General features: G+C 33.5%; 1 protein-coding gene across 2 annotated transcripts in view; it reads left to right on the forward strand.

The window, feature by feature from the left end:
* Nucleotides 1-21,614, forward strand: part of SEMA3A (semaphorin 3A) — a 308,514-nt gene that overhangs the window by 275,557 nt on the left and 11,343 nt on the right. For both annotated transcript variants that reach the window (XM_053716510.1, XM_053716511.1), the window contains exons 14-15: nt 5,092-5,249; nt 11,586-11,653. In XM_053716510.1, the coding sequence (XP_053572485.1) occupies nt 5,092-5,249; nt 11,586-11,653 (226 nt within the window). The remainder of the gene's footprint in view (nt 1-5,091; nt 5,250-11,585; nt 11,654-21,614) is intronic.

The following is a 21,614-nucleotide window of genomic DNA, read 5'->3' on the forward strand; positions in this document are numbered from 1 at the left end:
CTCATACAATAATAAATATGGTAGGAAATTATTTGGGCGGCCAGGTTTTCTGCATGTGAATATTATCCATCCGGTAAATTATAAATCTGCCCCTTAGTATATTTCTGTTGTTTAACATGTAATTGCTGTATCTTTCACTTCCCATCAAGGGACATACTAGTGCCATAGTAAAACACTCAGCAAAGGGGTTAAAGTCAGTTCTGGATATGGAGTGAAATCCGGTTCTTGAAGTGAAAACAGCAGGTGATTGGCGCCTACCTCTGTATGTCACTCCTGCCTTAAACTTACGGAGGCACACAGTGATACAATTATACAATGTTTTAGCCCATTAGAGTATTTTACAATTGTTTTATTATGTTCCCTAGAGAGATTTAGTTGCCTAACTTTTCTTAATACTGGCTCCAAATGAATATGGACTTTTAAAGGGTCATGAAAGACATTTTTGTCTTTCATAGTGCATATAAAGCATGTGACCTTCAGCAGCTTTCCAATTTACTTCTATTATCTAATTTGTTCTCTTGTTTGTTGAATAGGATACCTAGGTAGGCTCATGAGCTGTTGATTGGTAGCTGAACATACATGCCTCGTGTTATTGGCTCACCCAATGCATTCAGCTAGTAAATTGGAAAGTTTATTAAAATTGTATTTTATATCTGAATCACAATATTTTAGGTTTCATATCCCATTAAGATGAGGTCACTAGGTTTTGTGGATGTAAAAGGGTAGACACAAAATATTTCATTATCAGTAAATTGCACTTTATTAATGAATATAACACTGGTTATGTTGCTGAGAATTTGGCTTAAATGAAAACCTTTTAAATCTTCTTGAGGTTGAACCGTTTCTACTGCTCGGTCCGAAAATATGAATTCATATACTAAAAAGCACATAATATCCCTGACACATGTAGACATAAAGTAAAACTAAAGTGAGTGACCCTTTCGTGTTTGGAATGGTAAACTTTGTACTAATTTGTTTTCTAAATTAAATTACATTATTTCTGATTAGAACAATAAGTCTCCCATTATGCCACTCATGTTTCTGTCTTGGCTTGTGCTTTTTTTTTACTGTAATCCCTGTATTGCACTGAAGAATATAATAAAACATTACAATGAATTATTATTATTATTATTAGTAGTAGTAGTAGTACTACTACTACTACTAATAATAATAATAATAATAATGTATGTCTATGAAGGATGCATATTTTATTGACCACCATGGATACTAGTTAACCTCATATAATCCCCTTTTGCTTTATGAAAGACACCCCTTACAATTTTGACAAACAGTATCATGTGTCAGCTTTGCTTAGGTTTGTTTGGTAAGGATTTGTAAGAACATATATCTTGTTCTGGACACTGATCACCTAGAAGGAAGGAACAGCAGTTCCTTACATCTCTGCCAGAAGTATTAAAATATTAAAATTAATTTATAATGGACAAAAATATTTTCAAAGCCATAAAATTGAATATTGGACTGATTTTACTTGGAGATAATCTTACAGTTTAATCTTTCATTATGTCCTTAAATAATATATTAGATACATTGATTTATTATATAGTGAATATATTAACAATCATTCAGTTCCTTTTATTTGGATGTTAGATTTAATTTAACAAATTAATTCATAGTTATTTGGAACATGATTAAACTCTGACTAATGTACCATCCCTTGAGAACTTTCTTTCACGCTCAAATGCAGTGTTCTAAAATTTCAGATGAAGTTATGCATAATACATAGCTTATAGTTTATCCATCACATTGTTTTACTCCATGTTAGAATCTTATCAGATGCACAAACACAGTGCACTATTGACCACACATGACGTTGTGTAATGCCTATATAACATACGGAAATATTTGGCTCATAACTAGCATACTGCAACAATAATACAATTATTTAAACCAAACCACAGTAGATGTTGAAAACTTTGCATTATGCTTATGAGAATATTAAAAAAATGTGTCTGGCATGCAAGGGATGTGAAGGATACATTCAGTTGGCAAGGAAACACATTATATATGAGACAAAATGACAAAAGTATGCATCTGAGTAATGCACTGTTTGACTGTAGATCTGATACCAAGTGAAATGTTTAAAAGATTTTAATTGAAAGAAAAATGTTGATGAATTTTTCACCTGGAATATAATCTATAATGGTTAGATACCAAAGTAAGTTATAATTAAATTAGAGTCTGTTTGTCCATCCATCCATTAATCTGTCTATCTATTTGTATATCCATTGTTTACCTAACCTATCCTCTCCATATTGTATCAAGTAAATTTTGATAAATATAGTGTATAGATCTAGGTGTGCATTTATTTTAATTTCAATGGGGTTTATTTTGTTTCATTGGAAGAGACATGCTGGGATGTTTAATTCAAGACTTTTTCAATCCATAAGAAAACTTGATTTTCACACTGATTATGCACTGACTAAACTGTCAGACACATTTTATTGGGGACTCTCATCAACAGTATTCCAATCCATCAAAAACTATTTTCCAAATAGTTGAAAGCCATTTGACCAGTTTGGAATGTTTACATGCATAGAATATACATTACTAAATATAATAATTGCCTGTTTTAATTAAAATAGACAAATATATTTCAAATCACATTTTTACACCCATTAAAATAGGATCATAAAATTATATTAAATTATATGGATATTAGCACTCATCAAGAATTTGTGTTATAAAGTGAAAATCCTGTGCTCAAACACATTTGGAAGCCACAATTAATACTGAATTAAGGAGCAGCCATTTTTTACTTTTGCATTGAATTTGTATAGCTTACTTTTGTTAAATTCTGAAAGAAAAAACTGACGCAGGCCTGTTTAATTTTTTTTAATGTTTATTATTATTATCGGTTATTTGTAGAGCGCCAACAGATTCCGCAGCGCTAATGTTTACACAAAATGTTAGTAAATTTGATGCTTCAGTCATTTTTATAAGTGATTTGGGCAGTTTAACACATTCAAAGAGGCATGCTTACAATGAATTGGAATTCAAAGGAAAGGAAAGCAAATGCCACATGGATTTGTGGATTTAAATGGGGGGGGTAGCAATACGTTTATCTGAAACCAAAATATAGGCTGACTCATACTTATCAAAATGTAGGTTTAATTTTGTTTACAGATAGCCTTAGGTGTATCCCTGGGATTCTTAAAGGACCAGTAAACACAGTAGATTTGCCTAATCAACAAATGCAAGATAACAAGACAATACAATAGCATTTACTCTGAATTTCAAATAATTAGTAGATTTTTTCTAGCAAATTTCAAAGTTATGTATATTTCCACTCCCCCTGTACCATGTGATAGCAATCAGCCAATCACAAATGCATATACAGTACGTATAATCAGTGAATTCTTGCACATGCTCAGTAGGAGCTAGTGACTCAAAAAGTGTAAATATAAAAGAATATGCACTTTTTATTAGTGGAAGTAAATTGGAAAGTTTTTTAAAATTACATACTGTATCTGAATCCTGAACATTTAATTTGACCTGAGTGCCTTTAAATTCATTTACTGTGTTTATCCCAACCACTTATGGTTTAAGCCAGTCTGCATATCTATTACAATTCCTCTAAGTACTTTAAAAAAATATTTCTAAATCTACAACTCAGTGATATGACCCTTTTGATGTCATATTTCCTTCCCTTGAAACCAACAAATATTATTTTTATTTAATGATTTGGGTTACAATTAACCACACACACACACATTTAATTTTAATTTTTGCAAGCTGATTTATTAACTTAAAAGGTTGGCATGTTTTGGGATTTTTACAATGTTTTGAAGAAGAAAAAATGCTATAAGGAAATAAGTTCTTGTTTAGCAAACCCTTTATCATACATAATATACATATTTTATTTTGGGATGTAGATTTTCAAGATTGTTTGAATTACCAATATATTTATTTTATTTTACTCAAATCTTTTTGGATAACAACTAATGGGAATGGGTGTGACCATGTTTTTGGCTACTTGACTAGCTAATTTAAAAGCTATGGTTCCTACCCAGAAACATTGAGAGGGCAAAATGGAAAAAGTTTAGGACGAAATATTAAATTACTAAAAAATTTTCAGTTTGCATATTTCACTTGGTCTTTTGAAGAAATCTCATTACAACAAGAAGGTTTGTACAATGATGCTTAGATCATTCTTTGGTATTAAGAAAGAAAATGTAATACAATATTTAAAAAGTGATAACATGTTTTCTAATTAGTTCCTATATATCACCATAAAGTGAGATTACCAAGCCCAAAATGCTTCTGCTACATGCAAAATAATATATACAGAAGATAAATGGTAGCCAGATAAAATAAAATACATGGATTATGTCCACAATAAATACATTCAAAATAGGCAAAGTATTCTTCATGAATTATTCTTATGAAAATGTTAAATACAAATTAAAGGGACACAATTCTCTGTTAAATGTATTCTGTCCATAATGCTTCAAAAAGTTTACATCTTTATATTAATCATGGAATGAATAAATTACTGGCTCCAAATGCAGCAAGCCTTTATGTGTGGCAACTCTGGGGTTTTAGAAATAGATTTATTAATCATACATTTTTTAAATTATTTTTTGGAGTAGATGCATCACCAACACCTTTCTCTGTGATATCACTTAGTTTATGCTTAGCAAGAATGAACCTTGACAGTTGCATATTCATTTAACTCCTTATTTCAGACAAATGTTGAATTCCTTTTGCACACAGTACCCTTAAGCTCTGCTTCTTTAACATTCTTGGTGCAGTGGTATATATTTTTGTATACTTGTTGGTCATACACTGATGTAAGGACTTGTCTAAATGATGCTCTTTAGTCTTCACAAACATCAGATATTCTTTTTTTTTTTTACAAGTTAAACCTCACAATTCTTAAATATACTAGTATGATGCATACCTCAAACTATAACTATGCTACAGATTTTAAATGAGACTGTAACTGTATTTAATGCAGGTTTTTATATTATATCAAAAATAGTAGATTTAAACATCATGCCATTTTAATTTTCTTTATCATATGATTGAGTTTAGCATTTTCAGCTAAGATATAATATGTTTGTTTTGTAGCAACAACTGTACATCGGATCAAATATGGGAGTTTCCCAGCTCCCGCTACATCGCTGCGATGTTTATGGAAAAGCTTGTGCTGAGTGTTGCCTTGCCAGGGACCCCTACTGTGCTTGGGATGGATCTTCATGCTCTCGCTACTTTCCTACTGCTAAAAGGTGATAACCTCAAAACATACTGGTAACACTATTTGTGTGCTAAGCATGATTCCTTGCAATCTTTAGATTCCTCTTACAGGCGAGTGTCATAATCAGCAAATGTTCCCGCTGTGTGTAAATTTGTGGATAGAAAGAGTGTTTTAGTAGACTGATAGTAAAGATAGACAGATAGATAAATAGATAGATAGATAGATAGATAGATAGATAGTTTAGATAGATTAGATAGATAGATTTTGGAAGTTATAGCCGAATAGAGCTTATTACCTAATGTTTGGTGCCTTATTCACAGAAAGATTTCATAAGGTCTAAGACTGGTAAGGTTTCTTTGTTGTAGGTCATTGAATATGTTTGCCATTTAGTTAATGTATAATTACATTTCTATAATTTAAATAGTTTTTGTTAGTATTTACTAGGAAAGATATGTCTCAAAGTTTATGTTATTCAATGATTTCCCCCTACAAATGAAGTGGTATACAACATTGTGTTGGTAATCAAAATTAATTTCTGTAGTAGGCAAAATAAGTTTTCATCATCTTATTCTGCACTTGAATTGAACTATTTTGCTCCTTCTCTAAAGCTGAGCACATTTTAAAGTGGCATATTACCTTATAGTATATTTTGGTTTAAATGCTTTATCCAGCAGCAGCTATATATTGTTTGTATCATTAGTTCTTTAAAGGGACAGTAAATTCAAAATGAAACTTAAATGGATTGTATAGAACAGTAAAATTAAAAAAGAACATTTTCAATTAACTTCTATCATCAAATGCATTTAGTCTCTTTGTATCATTTCTTGAAGAGTAATTGTAGGTGCGCTCATGAGCATACACCTGTATTTAGCCACCTGGTAGCAGTGTTGCAAGAATATTTATAGCATTGTTATACATTATTGCAAATACTGCTGCCATAGCCTGCTAACACCTGCATGCTCCTATCAGCTTACTTAGGTTTACACTTCAGCAAAGGATACAAAGAGAACAAAGCAAATTTGATAATAGCAATGAATTGAAAGATGTCTAAAATTGAGTGCTCTATCTGAATCATGAACATGTTTAATTTTGATATTACTGTCCCTTACATTTTTTATGTTTTTTTATTATTTTCTTTTATTTATTACTGTTGTCTATCTATTAATGCTACTGTATATAACATGTATATAGTTCATAACTGAACTAAATATATTAAAAGTTATTTGAAATAATACAATGCAACCAGTTATGGAGACATACATTCATTGTTTTTTTTTTGCTTCACAATACTCAGTTTAGTCCTTGAATAAATAACTATAGACCACGAGCTTCCAAAACCGCAAGCTAACCATATTTTAGTCTCATTCCAAGTGACGGGAATGTTAATTAAGGGGGCATTCTCTAGATACTGTAATTAAAGTTATTTCCTTATTCAAACACATTGTCTTTGAAAAGGGAACCTTAAAAGTCATTCCCTGTCTGTCCCTGTCCCATTTGCTACATTTTCAAAGCACTTGGAGAACAGTTGAGCGCTTACAAAGTTACCACTTAGCTGCATGCAGATGCTTTGTGTGTCATGTTTCATAAACTCGCCTGTTGACTTAATTTTTAGATTTGACATTTGTTTGATATCATCGGGAATTCTAAAAATAAATATTCATAAATACCAATCATTTGTCTGTGAAATTTCTGATTAGAGTTTTGGGTAATCACAAAATGCATATGCCCAGCACTTCGAAAACATTTTTATATTAGTGGTAAAAAAAATCTACATTAGAATGATTTATATTTATCACTGTTACAATTATTATTACCTTTCTTTTTTAGTAATGTTTACACAGATTCTGCAGCGCTATACAGAAGTAAAATAATAAAGACATGATAGGGACTGAATAATTAATGATAGGAACCTGCTCCTGCTAGATATTAAAGTCTGAGGCTACAGTAATTTTTTTTGTATTAATGTTTTTACTTTTTGAAATATAAAATCTCAATATATTCCAAAATCTGACAACAGGTAAATGATTACAGAATTAAAAAATAAAAATAAAAAGTTCCCTGTGTTTGAGTTTTGGACAGAATTTATAATGTTTAGAATGACAAAACGCTTTTAACCCCTTAAGGACCAGACCATTTTTCAATTTCTACCAGGGCTATTTTTACATTTTTGTGGTGTTTGTGTTTAGCTGTAATTTTCCTCTTTATAAAAACATTATTAATTATGATGAAAAAATTGAAAAAAACACACTTTTTCTAACTTTGACCCCCAAATCTGTTACACATCTACAACCACCAAAAAACACCCATGCTAAATAATTTCTAAATTTTGTCCTGAGTTTAGAAATACCCAATGTTTACATGTTCTTTGCTTTTTTTGCAAGTTATAGGGCAATAAGTACAAGTAGCACTTTGGTATTTCCAAACCATTTTTTTTTATTGTAACACTGATAGTTGTCAGGAATACCTAAATATCCCTTGACATGTATATATTTTTTTTTAGTAGACAACCTAATGTATTGATCTAGGCCCATTTTGGTATATTTCATGCCACCAGCCCACCATTTTACCGACAAATGCAATCAAATAAAAAAAAAAAAAAAAAATTTCACTAACTTTTTCACAAACTTTAGGTTTCTCACTGAAATTATTTACAAACAGCTTGTGCTATTATGGCAAACATGGTTGTAAATGCTTCTCTGGGATCCCCTTTGTTCAGAAATAGCAGACATTTATGGCTTTGGCATTACTTTTTGGTAATTAGAAGGCCGCTAAATGCCGCTGTGCACCACACTTGTATTATGCCCAGCAGTGAAGGGGTTAATTAGGTAGCTTGTAGGGAGCTTGTAAGGTTAATTTTAGCTTTAGTGTAGTGTAGTAGACAACCCAAAGTATTGATCTAGGCCCATTTTGGTATATTTCATGCCACCATATTACCGAGAAATGCGATCAATTAAAAAAAATTGTTAACTTTTTCACAAACTTTAGGTTTCTCACTGAAATTATTTACAAACAGCTTGTGCAATTATGGCACAAATGGTTGTAAATGCTTCTCTCGGATCCCCTTTGTTCAGAAATAGCAGACATATATAGCTGTGGCATTGATTTTTGGTAATTAGAAGGCCGCTAATTGCCCCTTCGCACCACACCTGCATTATGCCCAGCAGTGAAGGGGTTAATTAGATAGCTTGTAGGGTTAATTTTAGCTTTAGTGTAGAGATCAACCTCCCACCTGACACATCCTACCCCCTGATCCCTCCCTGACACCTCTCAAACAGCTCTCTTTCCTCCCCCACCTTACAATTGTCACCGCCATCTTAAGTACTGGCAGAAAGTCTGCCAGTATAAAAATAAAGGTGTTTTATCCCCCCCCCAACAGCTCTCTAAGCCCCCCTTGACCTATTGGCCACCATCTTAGGTACTGTCAGCTGTCTGCCAGTACCCAGTTTACTAACAAATTTGCCTTTTATATATATATATATATTTATATATATATATATATATATATGAACCCCCTATTTTCTGTAGTATAGCTTCCCCCCCTCAATACCCTCCCCCTTTCCCTTCGACTGTTCACAATTGATGACCATGCATGCGCTCCCGAGCCCCGCCCCCGCCTCCTTGCACGCTCACGTTGGAGACTTGCAGGATCCGGAAAGCGCACCGGCGATGGGCCACCCACCCGTCTCCCTGCTATGGCTCCCACCAACGATCAGCACCACCGCTGTCCGATGCAGAGTGGGCCACAGAGTGGCCCTCTCTGCATTGGTAACTCTGCAAATCTATTTCTGCTGTGCCCCACTCATGGGGCATGCAGTAATAGTGCGATCTCGCTATTTTTAGTGAGATCACAGCAGAGAGAAGCCCAGGACTGCAGCGACGTATAGGGTACAACGCTGGTTGTTAAGGGGTTAAAGGGATACTAAACCCAAATTTTTTTCTTTCATGATTCAAATAGAGCATGCAATTTTAAGCAACTTTTTAATTTACTCCTATTACCAATTTTTTCTTTCTCTTGGTATCTTTATTTGAAAAGCAGGAATGAAAGCTTAGTAGCCAGCCCATATTAGGTTCAGCACCTGGGTAGCGCTTGCTGATGGGTGTCTAAATGTAGCCACCAATCAGCAAGCGCTATCCAGGGTTCTGAACCAAAAATGGATGGGTCAGCTCCTAAGCTTTCATAACTGCTTTTTCAAATCTAGATACCAATAGAACGTAGAAAAAATTGATAATAGGATTAAATTAGAAAGCTGCTTAATATTGCATGCTCTATTACAAATCATGAAAGAAAACATTTGGGTTTAGTATCCCTTTAACATAGATACAAAAATACAAATCATATAACCAGAATATTAATAAATACATTACATAATACAAAATACAATGCATATGGTAGTATTTCATCTTTCATTTCTTTATAGAATGACTTTGATCCCTTCTAGAAAATCACTGATTATCCCTCTGTAACAGCTGATATCACTGATTCAACCAAGAGTCTCTACACTGCAGATACTTGACTTTTGTATGCAGGAAGCTGAGTGAGATGATTAAAAATGGCTTAACAGCTCTGTTCTGAGACTAATCCCTTTTGCTGTGTCCTAACTTGGCAAATCCTCTGGTGGTTTTTTACAATGACATTTTGCCATTTAAACCAAGCATTGTCTGCACTGCATTTATTTATGAATGAAATTCCTTTACAAAAGTTGTGGGCACTTTGTTTTGAGGATTTTTAGCCAAAGAGGATTTTAGCAAAAACAAAAACAAAATAACAGGGGACTAATGAAATAACTTGGTTTACATTGTTTCTGAGCCAATATTGTAACAAACAAAATACGTATTTAAAAAGAACTTTTGATAGGTAGCACTAAAACCGGCCACTCATGTGTTCAAGTCTACTTTACAAAGGATATCAATAATTGTGCTTCTGCGACTGCCAACAATGAATTCTTTCTGATACTTGAAAAAAACTCACTCTGCCAGCTTTGTAGATTAAATCATTTGGTCCAAAGCTAATCACAGAGAAAGACTTAAAAAAATAGTGTGTGTTAGAAGGGTTAAAAATACACTCTACATTTAAATTTCTGTGGTGTGTTATTAAACAGATTTTAAGCATTCAAAGTCTAAGAGTTTACCTTGATCAATATTTCCAATTGTCTCTGATAGAGGCAGCAAATGCCTTCCCAATAAAAAATTGAACAGATCCTATTGATTGAAACACAGCCTGCTCATAGAAGTGTAAAGAACCTGGTAAGAAATGATTAAATGGCAATGAACGAAAAAATTAAAAACCTGCCATTGTCCTATGCGTGCCTGTGTCAAAGTCTTCTTAACTCTACCATTATGTAATTCACTTTCAGAGCGATAACAAAGAAACTTAGAGTGAAATTGAATCCAATGTTCTATAATGTAAAATATGGTATTTAAAGTGTGTTACATGTATTGTTTATAGAAACAAATGAATGTTATTTAGTAGCAAAAAAAGTTTTTGTAATTATTTAATTTTACCAATGAGCAGTAATAAAACGAGAACCACTTAAAGGGACGATCTACATTAAAATTGTTATTGTTTAAAACGATAGATAACACCTTTACTATCCATTCCCCAGCTTTGCACAACCAACATTGTTATATGAATATACTTTATAACATTTAAACCACTGCTAATTCACGTGTGCCATAGAGTAAACATTGTGCTCACTCCCATGGAGTTGTGCAGAACACAGTACTAATTGGCTAAAATACAAGTCAATAGATAATGAATAGTCATGTGATTAGCATTCATAATGGAAATAAAATGGCAAATTATCTTAAGCTATTTCTTTTTAAAACCTATATACTGTTCTTGATAAATTTGTCCTATATGCCTAATGCCCATTTAACAGCTTCTCTTGATTATTTAAGTGATGTTAAACAGTAAATCCATGCTAGACATAATGAAGTATTTAAAAACAAATATTAGCCTTAGAATAATATGTACATGTGTATTTGTACAAGGATGTTAGTTGTTTAAATATTGAAAATATGTTTAAAGGTTTAGCTTCTATAAAGAACTTATACTTAGTTTCTATAAAATAATAGTCACCGCCATGTTTGAACTTGTTTTCTATTTTTCTCTGTGCAAACAAAGCTGTGTGGGATCCCTTTTAGAATATTCTATGTTCCACACAGCCCTGTTTTGCCGTTGTCTTTTATTGCCTGTTTTATATTTGTCCCTAATTGTCTTCAGCATGGGAAACGTAAAAAGGGAACTTAAGTTAAAACATGGTGGCTCCCATTACTTTATAGAAACTCAGTGTAACGTTACAGGAAAAGAGAAAAAAATAATGTAAATATATTGCAAAGTTCTCATACTGTTTAATATACCTTTTAGGCGCACAAGAAGACAAGATATCAGAAATGGAGACCCTCTAACGCATTGTTCAGATCTGCAACATCATGGTACGTTCATATATAGATTTATTTTACAAATGAATGCAGACATAGAGATTTATCTAACTGATTAATATTTATCCCCATATACGTAATATAATATTGATTAACAACAACAGAATTTAATAATTTCAATTGTCTCTGTATGGTTATCAATTAAATGATTATAAACAATAAGATATACAGTGGATGTTTGCTCCATTGACTTCGTTATCACGCACACAATATTCTAAGTTTGGCTTTTTGGGACCGTTGGGTTAGCACGCAAGCAAAAACAGTTTACTTTCAACTCATAATACGAGAGCAACCCGACTTGTGCAAAAAGCTTACTTCTAGTACAGTAAACGCTCGAGCGGGAGTTTTAAATAGTGCTCCACTTGTAATCTAGCCCTTAGTATTTATTAAGAATTTTTTTTTTCTGTAAATAATTTATTAATTTATATAAAACACTAAAACCTTGCATTTCATACTTTTGCAAAGACACTGTTAATGAAAGTTTAAAATAAGATAGCCAAATGTGATTGTTAGTTAAAAGGGACAGTACACCCCTTGTGAAATGACCTAACATATTAGGTAAGTGAGAGCATTATTGGAGCAAAACTTTAGGCACCACTTGATTTATTTGGAAGATCCAATCCAGACTTGCTTCTGGAGAAGACACGGCTAGCCACAGTTATTACATTGTTTTACAGTTCTTATGTAATCATCTCTGTTGACGGCAAATAGGGACAAATATGTGGGAGTTTCCAGTTTGTGAAGCCTGTCGTAAGAACAGAAAACCTCACACTTTTAACCCTTAAATGATAGGAAAATATGGTAAATAATTAAAACATATTGTAAAGTCATTGCATTATGCATAATTAATCATTATTTATTACAATCTGAAATCTGAAGTTTACTTTCCCTTTAAAAATCGTGGAGTGCTGCTGTGCTAGATGTCAGTTTTCTTTTTACCATCTGCATTTCTTACACTTAACGTTAATAAAAGTATTTATATAAGCATCAGACCAGCAAGAAATATCAAATAATAAATTATTAACCCCAAACTCTATTAATATTTGCTATAGGAGGTAACTGTATATGTCATTGTCATATGGATACCAGAATTAACTCCTCATGGTCATAATAAAACTTGTGCTTAATTAATTCCCTATCTGCTGGTATTCCCCTATTATGCCAACTTAAACTAATTAACTGTAAATCTGATGAGTTTTTTTCTTATACCACAAAACGTTCTGTAACTAACACTTGTCCACTGTTTTTCACAGATAGCACTAAGCCCCCAAATTAATTAAAGCATATCTTCAAAATCTTCCCACCCTGAAACACTTCCCTTATCTGTCAGTGTGCCACTACATTAACCACTGACTATAGCACCCTAGGGTGTTGCTTTCTCCCACTGTAACCTCCTGTATCAAAGAAGCCCTTATAAGGGTCACACTCTGCATGGACACATACATTACAAGGTGTTATTCTTGCTGCTAAATACACAGTTGTTATTGTTATTACTTATTCCACATATTGTTGTTAAAGTTCTTGAAATATTTTAAATTTAATTTTGGTGTGAAATCTGATAGACTCTAATTTCCAGGAAAATATATTGCTTGTTTTGTGACATATGTAGATAAATGCTACCATCTAGTGGACATATTTGAGTACCTCAGGAGAACTTCAAACATTATTTTGGAAACATGTATAAAGCCATTTATTGGATAGCCAAATTAACATCACTATGGCTTCTGTTTAGTGAATTTGATTTTATTTGGTTTAGTAAAAGCTAAATCTTAGTCAAATCCTTCAATGCAAAACTATTTGTAAGTACTTAGAAAAATAGATATATATAAAAAACTCATACAACCATCCATGCTTTAGGAGGAAAACTTAAACTTACTGACTTATGAGCATGTCTATGGGCCAGAGGGTTTGATCAAAAGATCCCACAACAACTGTCCGGCTATAGCACATCATTAATTTGTTTTAAAAATGTTATAGTCTCTAATTGCTTATCCTAAATATTTCTAAAGAAATATGATAGCAAATATTAGTCTCTACTTCAGTCCATTAGCAGTTACCATGTTAAAGGGGCAGTTAACCCCTGCATTTTCTTTCATTATGTAGATAGAACATACAATTTGAATTAATCTAATAATTTACTTCTATTGTCAAATTTGTTATCCTTTGCTGAAGGAACAGGAAGCTAGCTAAACACGCCTAGTTAGCCAATCACAAGATAGAAATGTGCAGCTAGCTCCCACTAGTGTAGAATATGTGCATATTCTTTTTCAACAAGGGATAACAAGAGAATGAAGCACATTTCATTTAAAAGTGAATTTAAAAGTTTGTTAAAATGATATGCTCTATCAGAATCAGGCTAGTTTAATTTTGACTTTCCTATCCATTTAAGACTCTGAATTTGTAAAACTATCAAAAAAAAGCTTCTCCACAATAGTGGAGCAACAACACCGGTGTCTCTCCTCAAAATGTAATGTATGTATTTTTATAATTGGCAATTGGTTAATGTGTTTTAACAATCGCCACTCAAATCCTCCAGTCACCAAAATTGTTAGCTTACCAGTCAAAGTTATCAGGATCCCCAGTTAGTTAACCCAGATCACTGCATCCTTTCATCCAAATAATACAAACAGTGACTGCTATGGCTCTCTGCTATCTTTGATTGCTGCTGAGAGACATTCTATATTGACATTGTAACACACCCATCTGATGACTGTAAGCCCTACTAGGGTAGGTACTAGTGGACCTACTTAACAGGGTGCCCTTGTGTGAAATGTTTTTTTGGGCCCCTCAAAGGTAACAAAGTGTTAAGGAATAGTAATAATATACATGTCGCTCTGTATATTGACTTTAAGGATAAATAGATAGACTTGCAACCCGTACTAATAAAAGGTAACCCTGCATTAGGATTGTACACATTCTACACATGCCTATGTATAGACTGCTATGTGCCCCCCTAGTACTTAGGCCCTGGTGCCACTGCACCAATGGTAGCTCCCCCCCGCCTATAGGTTATGTGGTGCGAAGCAGCAACATTCAAACTAAAGACCCAGACCGGCTTAACCCATGAAGTAATAATAAAATATAACCAAATTATATCAAATATTGAAGTTACAATAATAATGATTGTGTTGAACAAACATTTCTGTTATATATAAATAACTTTCTTGGTTTATATGCAATGTACTATAAAGATACTGAGGTGGCTTGATTCCATATTAGTTAAGAAATACAGATGGAATGTTAGACATTAGGCAACAGGTGAACTATGGACCAATAACTTAGTAGTGTCACGGTTATAACACTGGTTAGCCCCTTCTACTTTTTATCCATGATTATGCTCCAAACGAAACATGTTAGATGTCATAGAGGGATACATTTGAGTATCTTTTGCACTCGGTTTTATGGACTTTAAACGTGTTCCAGTTATATTTTACTTTTATACTGGATCAATAAAGGTTATATTTTATTATTATTTCACAGGTCTGGGTCTTTTTTGTTTGAATTTTTTTAAGAACTCAACACAGGTGTTTTTTTTATTTTTTTTACTATGCCATTCCAATCCATTAGAAATGCCACTATTTGAACCTATTGTAGCCCTAAAGTAAAACAGACTAGTTAAATCAGTATCTATAATGACTATCTAATGTAGTTGAATGCAAGTTTTGACCACATTAAAAATAAACACAATTCATGTAATGGATACAACTGGCAACTTCATATAATTTTGCTAAATATTATAGACATTTCTTTGAAAAAAAAAAATTCAAACTCATTGTAGCAACCGTAAATAGACATTTAAATTATTGTGCTTTAGTTGTGTACAAGTTCCATAAGTGTAAAATGTAATTCAAATGAAACATATTTATTTTTTTATAAAACCTTTATAATATTATGTTAATTTAGCATACATTAAACTAAAACATTTTTATAAAAAGGCAGTGGAAGCCTTAGTACTATATAAAGTCCAGTATATAATATTTCAGTAATTGATCATTGAGATTATCCACAGAAAGAAGGAAATATAAAACTTCCCTGCCTCATCATTATGTTGACCCAAAAATAAAATCTGCGTTAGATTAACTGTAATTTATTCATGTTTTTTGTATGTTGATTTTGTTTGTTTGCTTGTTTGTTACCTCTATGTACATTTGTGAACAGTTTATTTAGTAGAACTTCATGCCAAGTCTTTATAGTTAAGAAATTTGATTTAGGAGACTTCCAAAATCATTCCCATATGATATTATTTACTTTTTATTTTTATGTCTGTGCTGTTCAGATGGCTGTATCTTCCATCAAAATGATGAAAGCTAAAATAAACAAATAACGATCTGCTTCATCAAAGTTTATTATTTTTTTCAAAGTCTTCTATTTATACAATTTTTTTTGGATAAGAATTGTTGATCATACACAATCAATGATCAAAGCTTTATGAACTTGGAGTTTAGTCTTATACAAAAAGTCCAATTATTTTACATACTGAATTGAGCTTTAAAATGTATAAATAAATATAACAAATAAAAGTAAATCTAGTGTATTAGTATATAGCATTTATAGTTTGAAATACTAGTTTTCAGATCTCATTATGTCTTTAGAATAAATAAAATAAATATATGGTTTATTTGTTATTTTTCACAAAACATGGTTGTCGGATGAGCAAGTTGTGTTTACGGATTTATTAAATGTTCAGAAGGCTCTTTGGGCGTATGCAAAATGTAATCTCCTGACATAAATAGTAAAACAACAGGGGGCCGAATTATTAAATGGCGGGCGGACAAGATTCGCTGTAGCATACGCTGTCAGCATTTAACATTGCACAAGCAGTTCTGGTGAACTGCTTGTGCAATGCCGCCCCCTGCAGATTTGAGGCCAATCAGCCGCTAGCAGGGGGTGTCAATCAACTTGATCGTATTCGATCGGGCTGATTGTTCTCCGCCACCTCAGAGGAGGCGGACGAGTTAAAGAGCAGCATTCTTAAGACCGCTGCATCTTAACTCTTGTTTCCGGTGAGCCTGAAGGCTCGTGCGGAAACAGGGGCATTCAGGGCCATTCGGCCCCCAGGCGTTAACATGCAAAAAATGAGTTACAGTTAAATGACATAAAACGCATTTTTTTTTGTTTTATGATTCAGATAGAGAATAAAATTTTAAAAAAGTTTCCAATTTAGTTCTCTTATTAAATTTGCTTAGTTCGCATGTTATTCTTTGTTGAAAAGATAGAAAGGTAACATTCATATGTCTGTAGCACTACACGACAGGAAATAGTGCTGCCATCTAGTGCTCTTGCTAATGTATAACACTGTTGCAAAACTGCTGCCATATAGTTCTGCAGGCACGTGCATACTCCTGAACTTACCTTCCTGCCATTCACAAAGGATAACAAGAAAACATAGAAAATTTGAAAATACAAAGTACTTTGGGAAGTTGTTTAAAATTGTATGTTCTATCTGAATCATGAAAGAAAAATTTGGGGGTTTATGTCCATTTAAAGGACCAGTCAACACAGTAGATTTGCATTATCAACAAATGCAAGATAATAAGACAATGCAATAGCACTTAGTCTGAACTTCAAATGAGTAGTAGATTTTTTTTTGACAATTTTAAAAGTTATGTCTTTTTCCACTCCCCCTGTACCATGTGACAACCATCAGCCAATCACAAATGCATACACGTACCATGTGACAGCCATCAGCCATTCACAAATGCATACACACTTATTCTTGCACATGCTCAGTAGGAACTGGTGACTCCAAAAGTTTAAATATAAAAAGACTGTGCACATTTTGTTAATGGAATTAAATTGGAAAGTTGTTTAAAATGGCATGCTCTATCTGAATAATAAAAGTTTCATTTTGATTGAGTGTCCCTTTAAGCCAGTCACATTTTAAAGTTGCCTTCTCATACTGAAAGAGGCTTGTTTGATTGATATATTTGTTATAGGCAACTGGTGAAGTTTTAAGTTAACAGAGAATACAAATGTACCTGTTTCCTATACTGTAAACACTTTTCTGTATCCTAGTTAGACATTGATGTCTGTTTCAATATATTTATTAACAATATAAAATGTATTAAAAATATAAAGTATTTAAAGTTGGTTGAATTCTTTCATTTAAAACAATTGTCAAATGAATATCAAGTATAACATTTAAATGTTTATATATTAACATTTAATTATTGATTCTCAAATATTTCAAAGTAAACATATTGGAATCAAAATTCAGATACAATAATTAGAAGATCAGTTGAATACTTAGATGTTAATATTTGTTATATAGCAAAAAAACATTTGTTATATAGCAAAATATGGATGTTAAATAGAATATTCAGATGTTAATATTTGTTCTATAGCAAACTTCAACTGACAGAACAAATGTCAAGAGGAAATTCCAATGTGCTGTTTGAATTTCAAAATTAATTTATTTCACCATCCATAATCCTAGTCTTAGACACATATTTAAAAGCCACATAAACACGACAATGCTTCTAAAATACAATTTGCATGCAATTCTGTTATGTCTTTAAATAAATGATTGATTATTTTCTTTATCAGAAATAAAATATTAAATTATTATGTTTTTATAGTATAATACCTAAGACCAAATACATAAAGAACTTCTACTTTTGTTTTAATTTATGTTAAATGTTTTATGACCTTTCATCACAAAACAAAGAAAAAAAGGAAAGAAAATTACAATTATATTTAATAATAAATTAAATCAATGATAAAAAAAATCAATATTGAGGAATTCAATATGTAATTTATTACACCATGCATGTAAGATTTGATGTTGTGTTTCAACTTTTTTTTAATGTAACTCATTTATAAAAAAAAACTTAAATAAATAAATTCAATAAATTTACTTTCAAAAGCCAATAACATTCTTCGTCTCAAAATGGAAGCTGCCAAATATTGGTACTTCTTTTTTAAATAGCACTGCTCTGAGTACACTGTACTAAGTACATGACTTAGTTGACATTTCCGAATGTTGTAGACAGCTAGCCAGAAATGAACAGACAGAGAGAAGAATGGTTTGCAATGCTTTATTAAAGACAATAATGCATAACTAACCATATATCACAGAACACTTCTGTGAAAACAATCATTGGCAAGTTGAGACCTTAAATTAAATAGGCAAGAAACAGACCTTAGACTGTGGCTAAAGGGTGAAGTCCAGTAGGAGTCAGGCTCAGGGCCGTCTTTAACACAGGGCAAAAGGGGCAGCTGCCCAGGGCCCAGTCTTGGTTGAGGGGCCCAAGAGTCCTAAAAAAAATATATATTTTTTTTGGTTCATGCCAGACTGCTGATGGCATGTGATATGGGGGACACACACAGTCAGTCCTAATACTGTCACAGTCAAAAGTTCTCTGCTTATATTTACCGGTATTTGTGAGAAACTGTGCCAGACCATGCCGTTGTCATGTGACATGCCAAGCTAGTGTCATGTGCTGTTTTAGATGTGCACTGTGCAGCACTGAATGCTACTCCCTAACTTGGCATCCTGCCAATCCCACTGCATCAGAAAAGGTCCTGCTGGGGTTACCACTGTTACCAGGTAACTGCTCTGGTGGTGGGGATGTTTCTGGGTAGGGCTGACTGTAGGCACATGCAGCAGAAAGCTGGAGTGGCAGGCACGTGAGACTTTGAGCATCTGTGCAGCTGCACACACTGCTCTCTTCAGTCTTGAGGCGGTGTGACTCATCTCACACTGTATCCATGCAGCCTTGGACAGACAACATCTAGTTTGCTGGTCCCCTTAGACCTGCTCTTTCTGCTGTGGCCCTAAGATCAACTAACAGAAGTTTGTTAAGGGAACATTGCTTTGTAGAAAGGTTTTATTGGGAAGAATAAGTGAGTGCACACACGTCCCTTCCCCATGCAGCATTTTCTAGTGCAGGGTGAGAGGGAACTTGTTCTTAGAAAAGAAGTGACATGTGTTGCTGTGGTGGATGTATAGTGTCATGCTGATACTTCACACATTAAGGTAAGGTTTATTTTTATAGTTGTTTTTTCTCTCTGTCTCAGATTTTACAGCTTCCCATAGTAGTTCTGCTGTTCCAGTCAGTAAACTTATATTTGTCTGCACCTCCATGCTTCCTCCTCAGTCTTTACCTTGCTTTGCTCCTGTTGGTTGTCCTAAATCTCTTTAACCAGCTAACCTCACACCAGAATCACATTCAAAAGCATATTAAATTAATCCATATTGGAGGAATGTATATATTTATTTACTTATTAGTACTGCTTAGGTCCAGTTTCACATATTGCAATTTTTTATTTTTTTTAATGATTAGCCCGGCAGTGGATGATCCACTAATAATAATAACTGGGCTAATAATTTAAAAAAATATATATATTTAGTTGTTTTTTGGGATGTTGGGGTGGAGAGCAAAATTGCATGGAGGGTGGGGGGCCCAAGAAAATGTTTGCCCAGGGTCAAGTCAATATTAAAGACGGCCCTGGTCAGGCTAAGTAGGAAGGCTGGTATAGCTAATAGCAAAGACTATACAGATATGTTAGATGTTAACAACACAATGTACAGAATGACTAGAATAGAGCACAATACTCCCCTCTTAAGTGACCGCTGCCCTCTAACAGTCTCTCCCAACAGGACTGTGAGTAGAATATAGATCAAATATATAGAGGCGCTGGTCTTGAATCTCGTGTATATTGACGTGCACACTGAAGAAAGAAACTTAACTTGTGATTTGCAGGAGTTGACAACAAAATAATGTGCAGTATACTCACTCCGAAAAATTTCAGAGTTCAGCTTCTTCAAAAGGATCTCTGTCCCAGTTTTCCACACTGTGCTTTAGTATCTGTAGATAATGGAAATTGCACTGCAGGTGATTGTATCTTTTGCTGAATAAAATGTGCGTGGTAGGTAGCTTTAAATTACTTCCAAGAAAGGCAGCAAAATACTTGTTGTAGCAAACAAATATTTATTAAAACATAATTAAAAGGCTCTTTTTTGGCTTGGCTCTACGCGTTTCAACGACTGAATCGTCTTTTTCAAGAGCAGTAAAAAACAATTGGAAGACAGGTGCCATAGGAAAATGGAAGGTAATGGAAAAACTATGCTGGTAATTATCAGCAGGGTATAATATAGATAACGCAAAATGCAAGAGCAGGTATTCAGTGCCAAAAAGGATGTTTTGCCTATTTTTAGTTTACCAAAAGATCTGAAAATGAGACAATGATATTGACATTAAACAATATATCTGTTTGAAATGTCACTTTGCCCTTGGTTTTTTAATGATTATTTTAAGGGGTCAATTTATCAAAGGCCAGGCAGAAATGATCCGCTGTAGCGAATCATGTCCGTCCGACATCGCTAAATTCTGACAGCATACACTGTCGGCATTTAACATTGCGCAAACATTTCTTGTGAAATGCTTGTGCAATGCTGCCCCCTGCTATTGGCCATTTGGCTGCTAGCAGGGGGTGTCAATCACCCCAATTGGATCAGGATGATTGCAGTCCGTCATCTAAAAGGTGGTGAACAAGTTAAGGAGCAGTGGTCTTACAACTGCTGCTTTTTAACTTAAGTTTCAGGCGGACTTCAGGGGTAGAAAGCTGCATCCGCTGCATGTTAAATCTACCCCTAAGTCTTATTCAGTTTGCATTTATAAACACATAGATATGCTCAAACTACAATCATTTGACCATTCAGCCAAAAACTTATTGTTTTTAATACTATATGATAGGGTTGCACCGATACCGATACTAGTATCGGTATTGGTACCGATACTAAGTATTTGCATGAGTACTTGTACTCGTGCAAATGCACCGATACTTAAACCGATACCTCCACTTCCTACCCATATGCTATCTTGTGTTTTTTTCAAACTGCATGTTCCCATTTCATTTTAAACTGGAGTGGAGACTAAACAAAAAAAAATTGTTTACTAATGTTCTGCCAATACAAATTGCTGTTATTCGTATTATCGTAGGAGAGATCACT

The sequence above is a fragment of the Bombina bombina genome, chromosome 6 (genome assembly GCF_027579735.1).
Source record: "Bombina bombina isolate aBomBom1 chromosome 6, aBomBom1.pri, whole genome shotgun sequence".
NCBI lineage: Eukaryota > Metazoa > Chordata > Amphibia > Anura > Bombinatoridae > Bombina > Bombina bombina.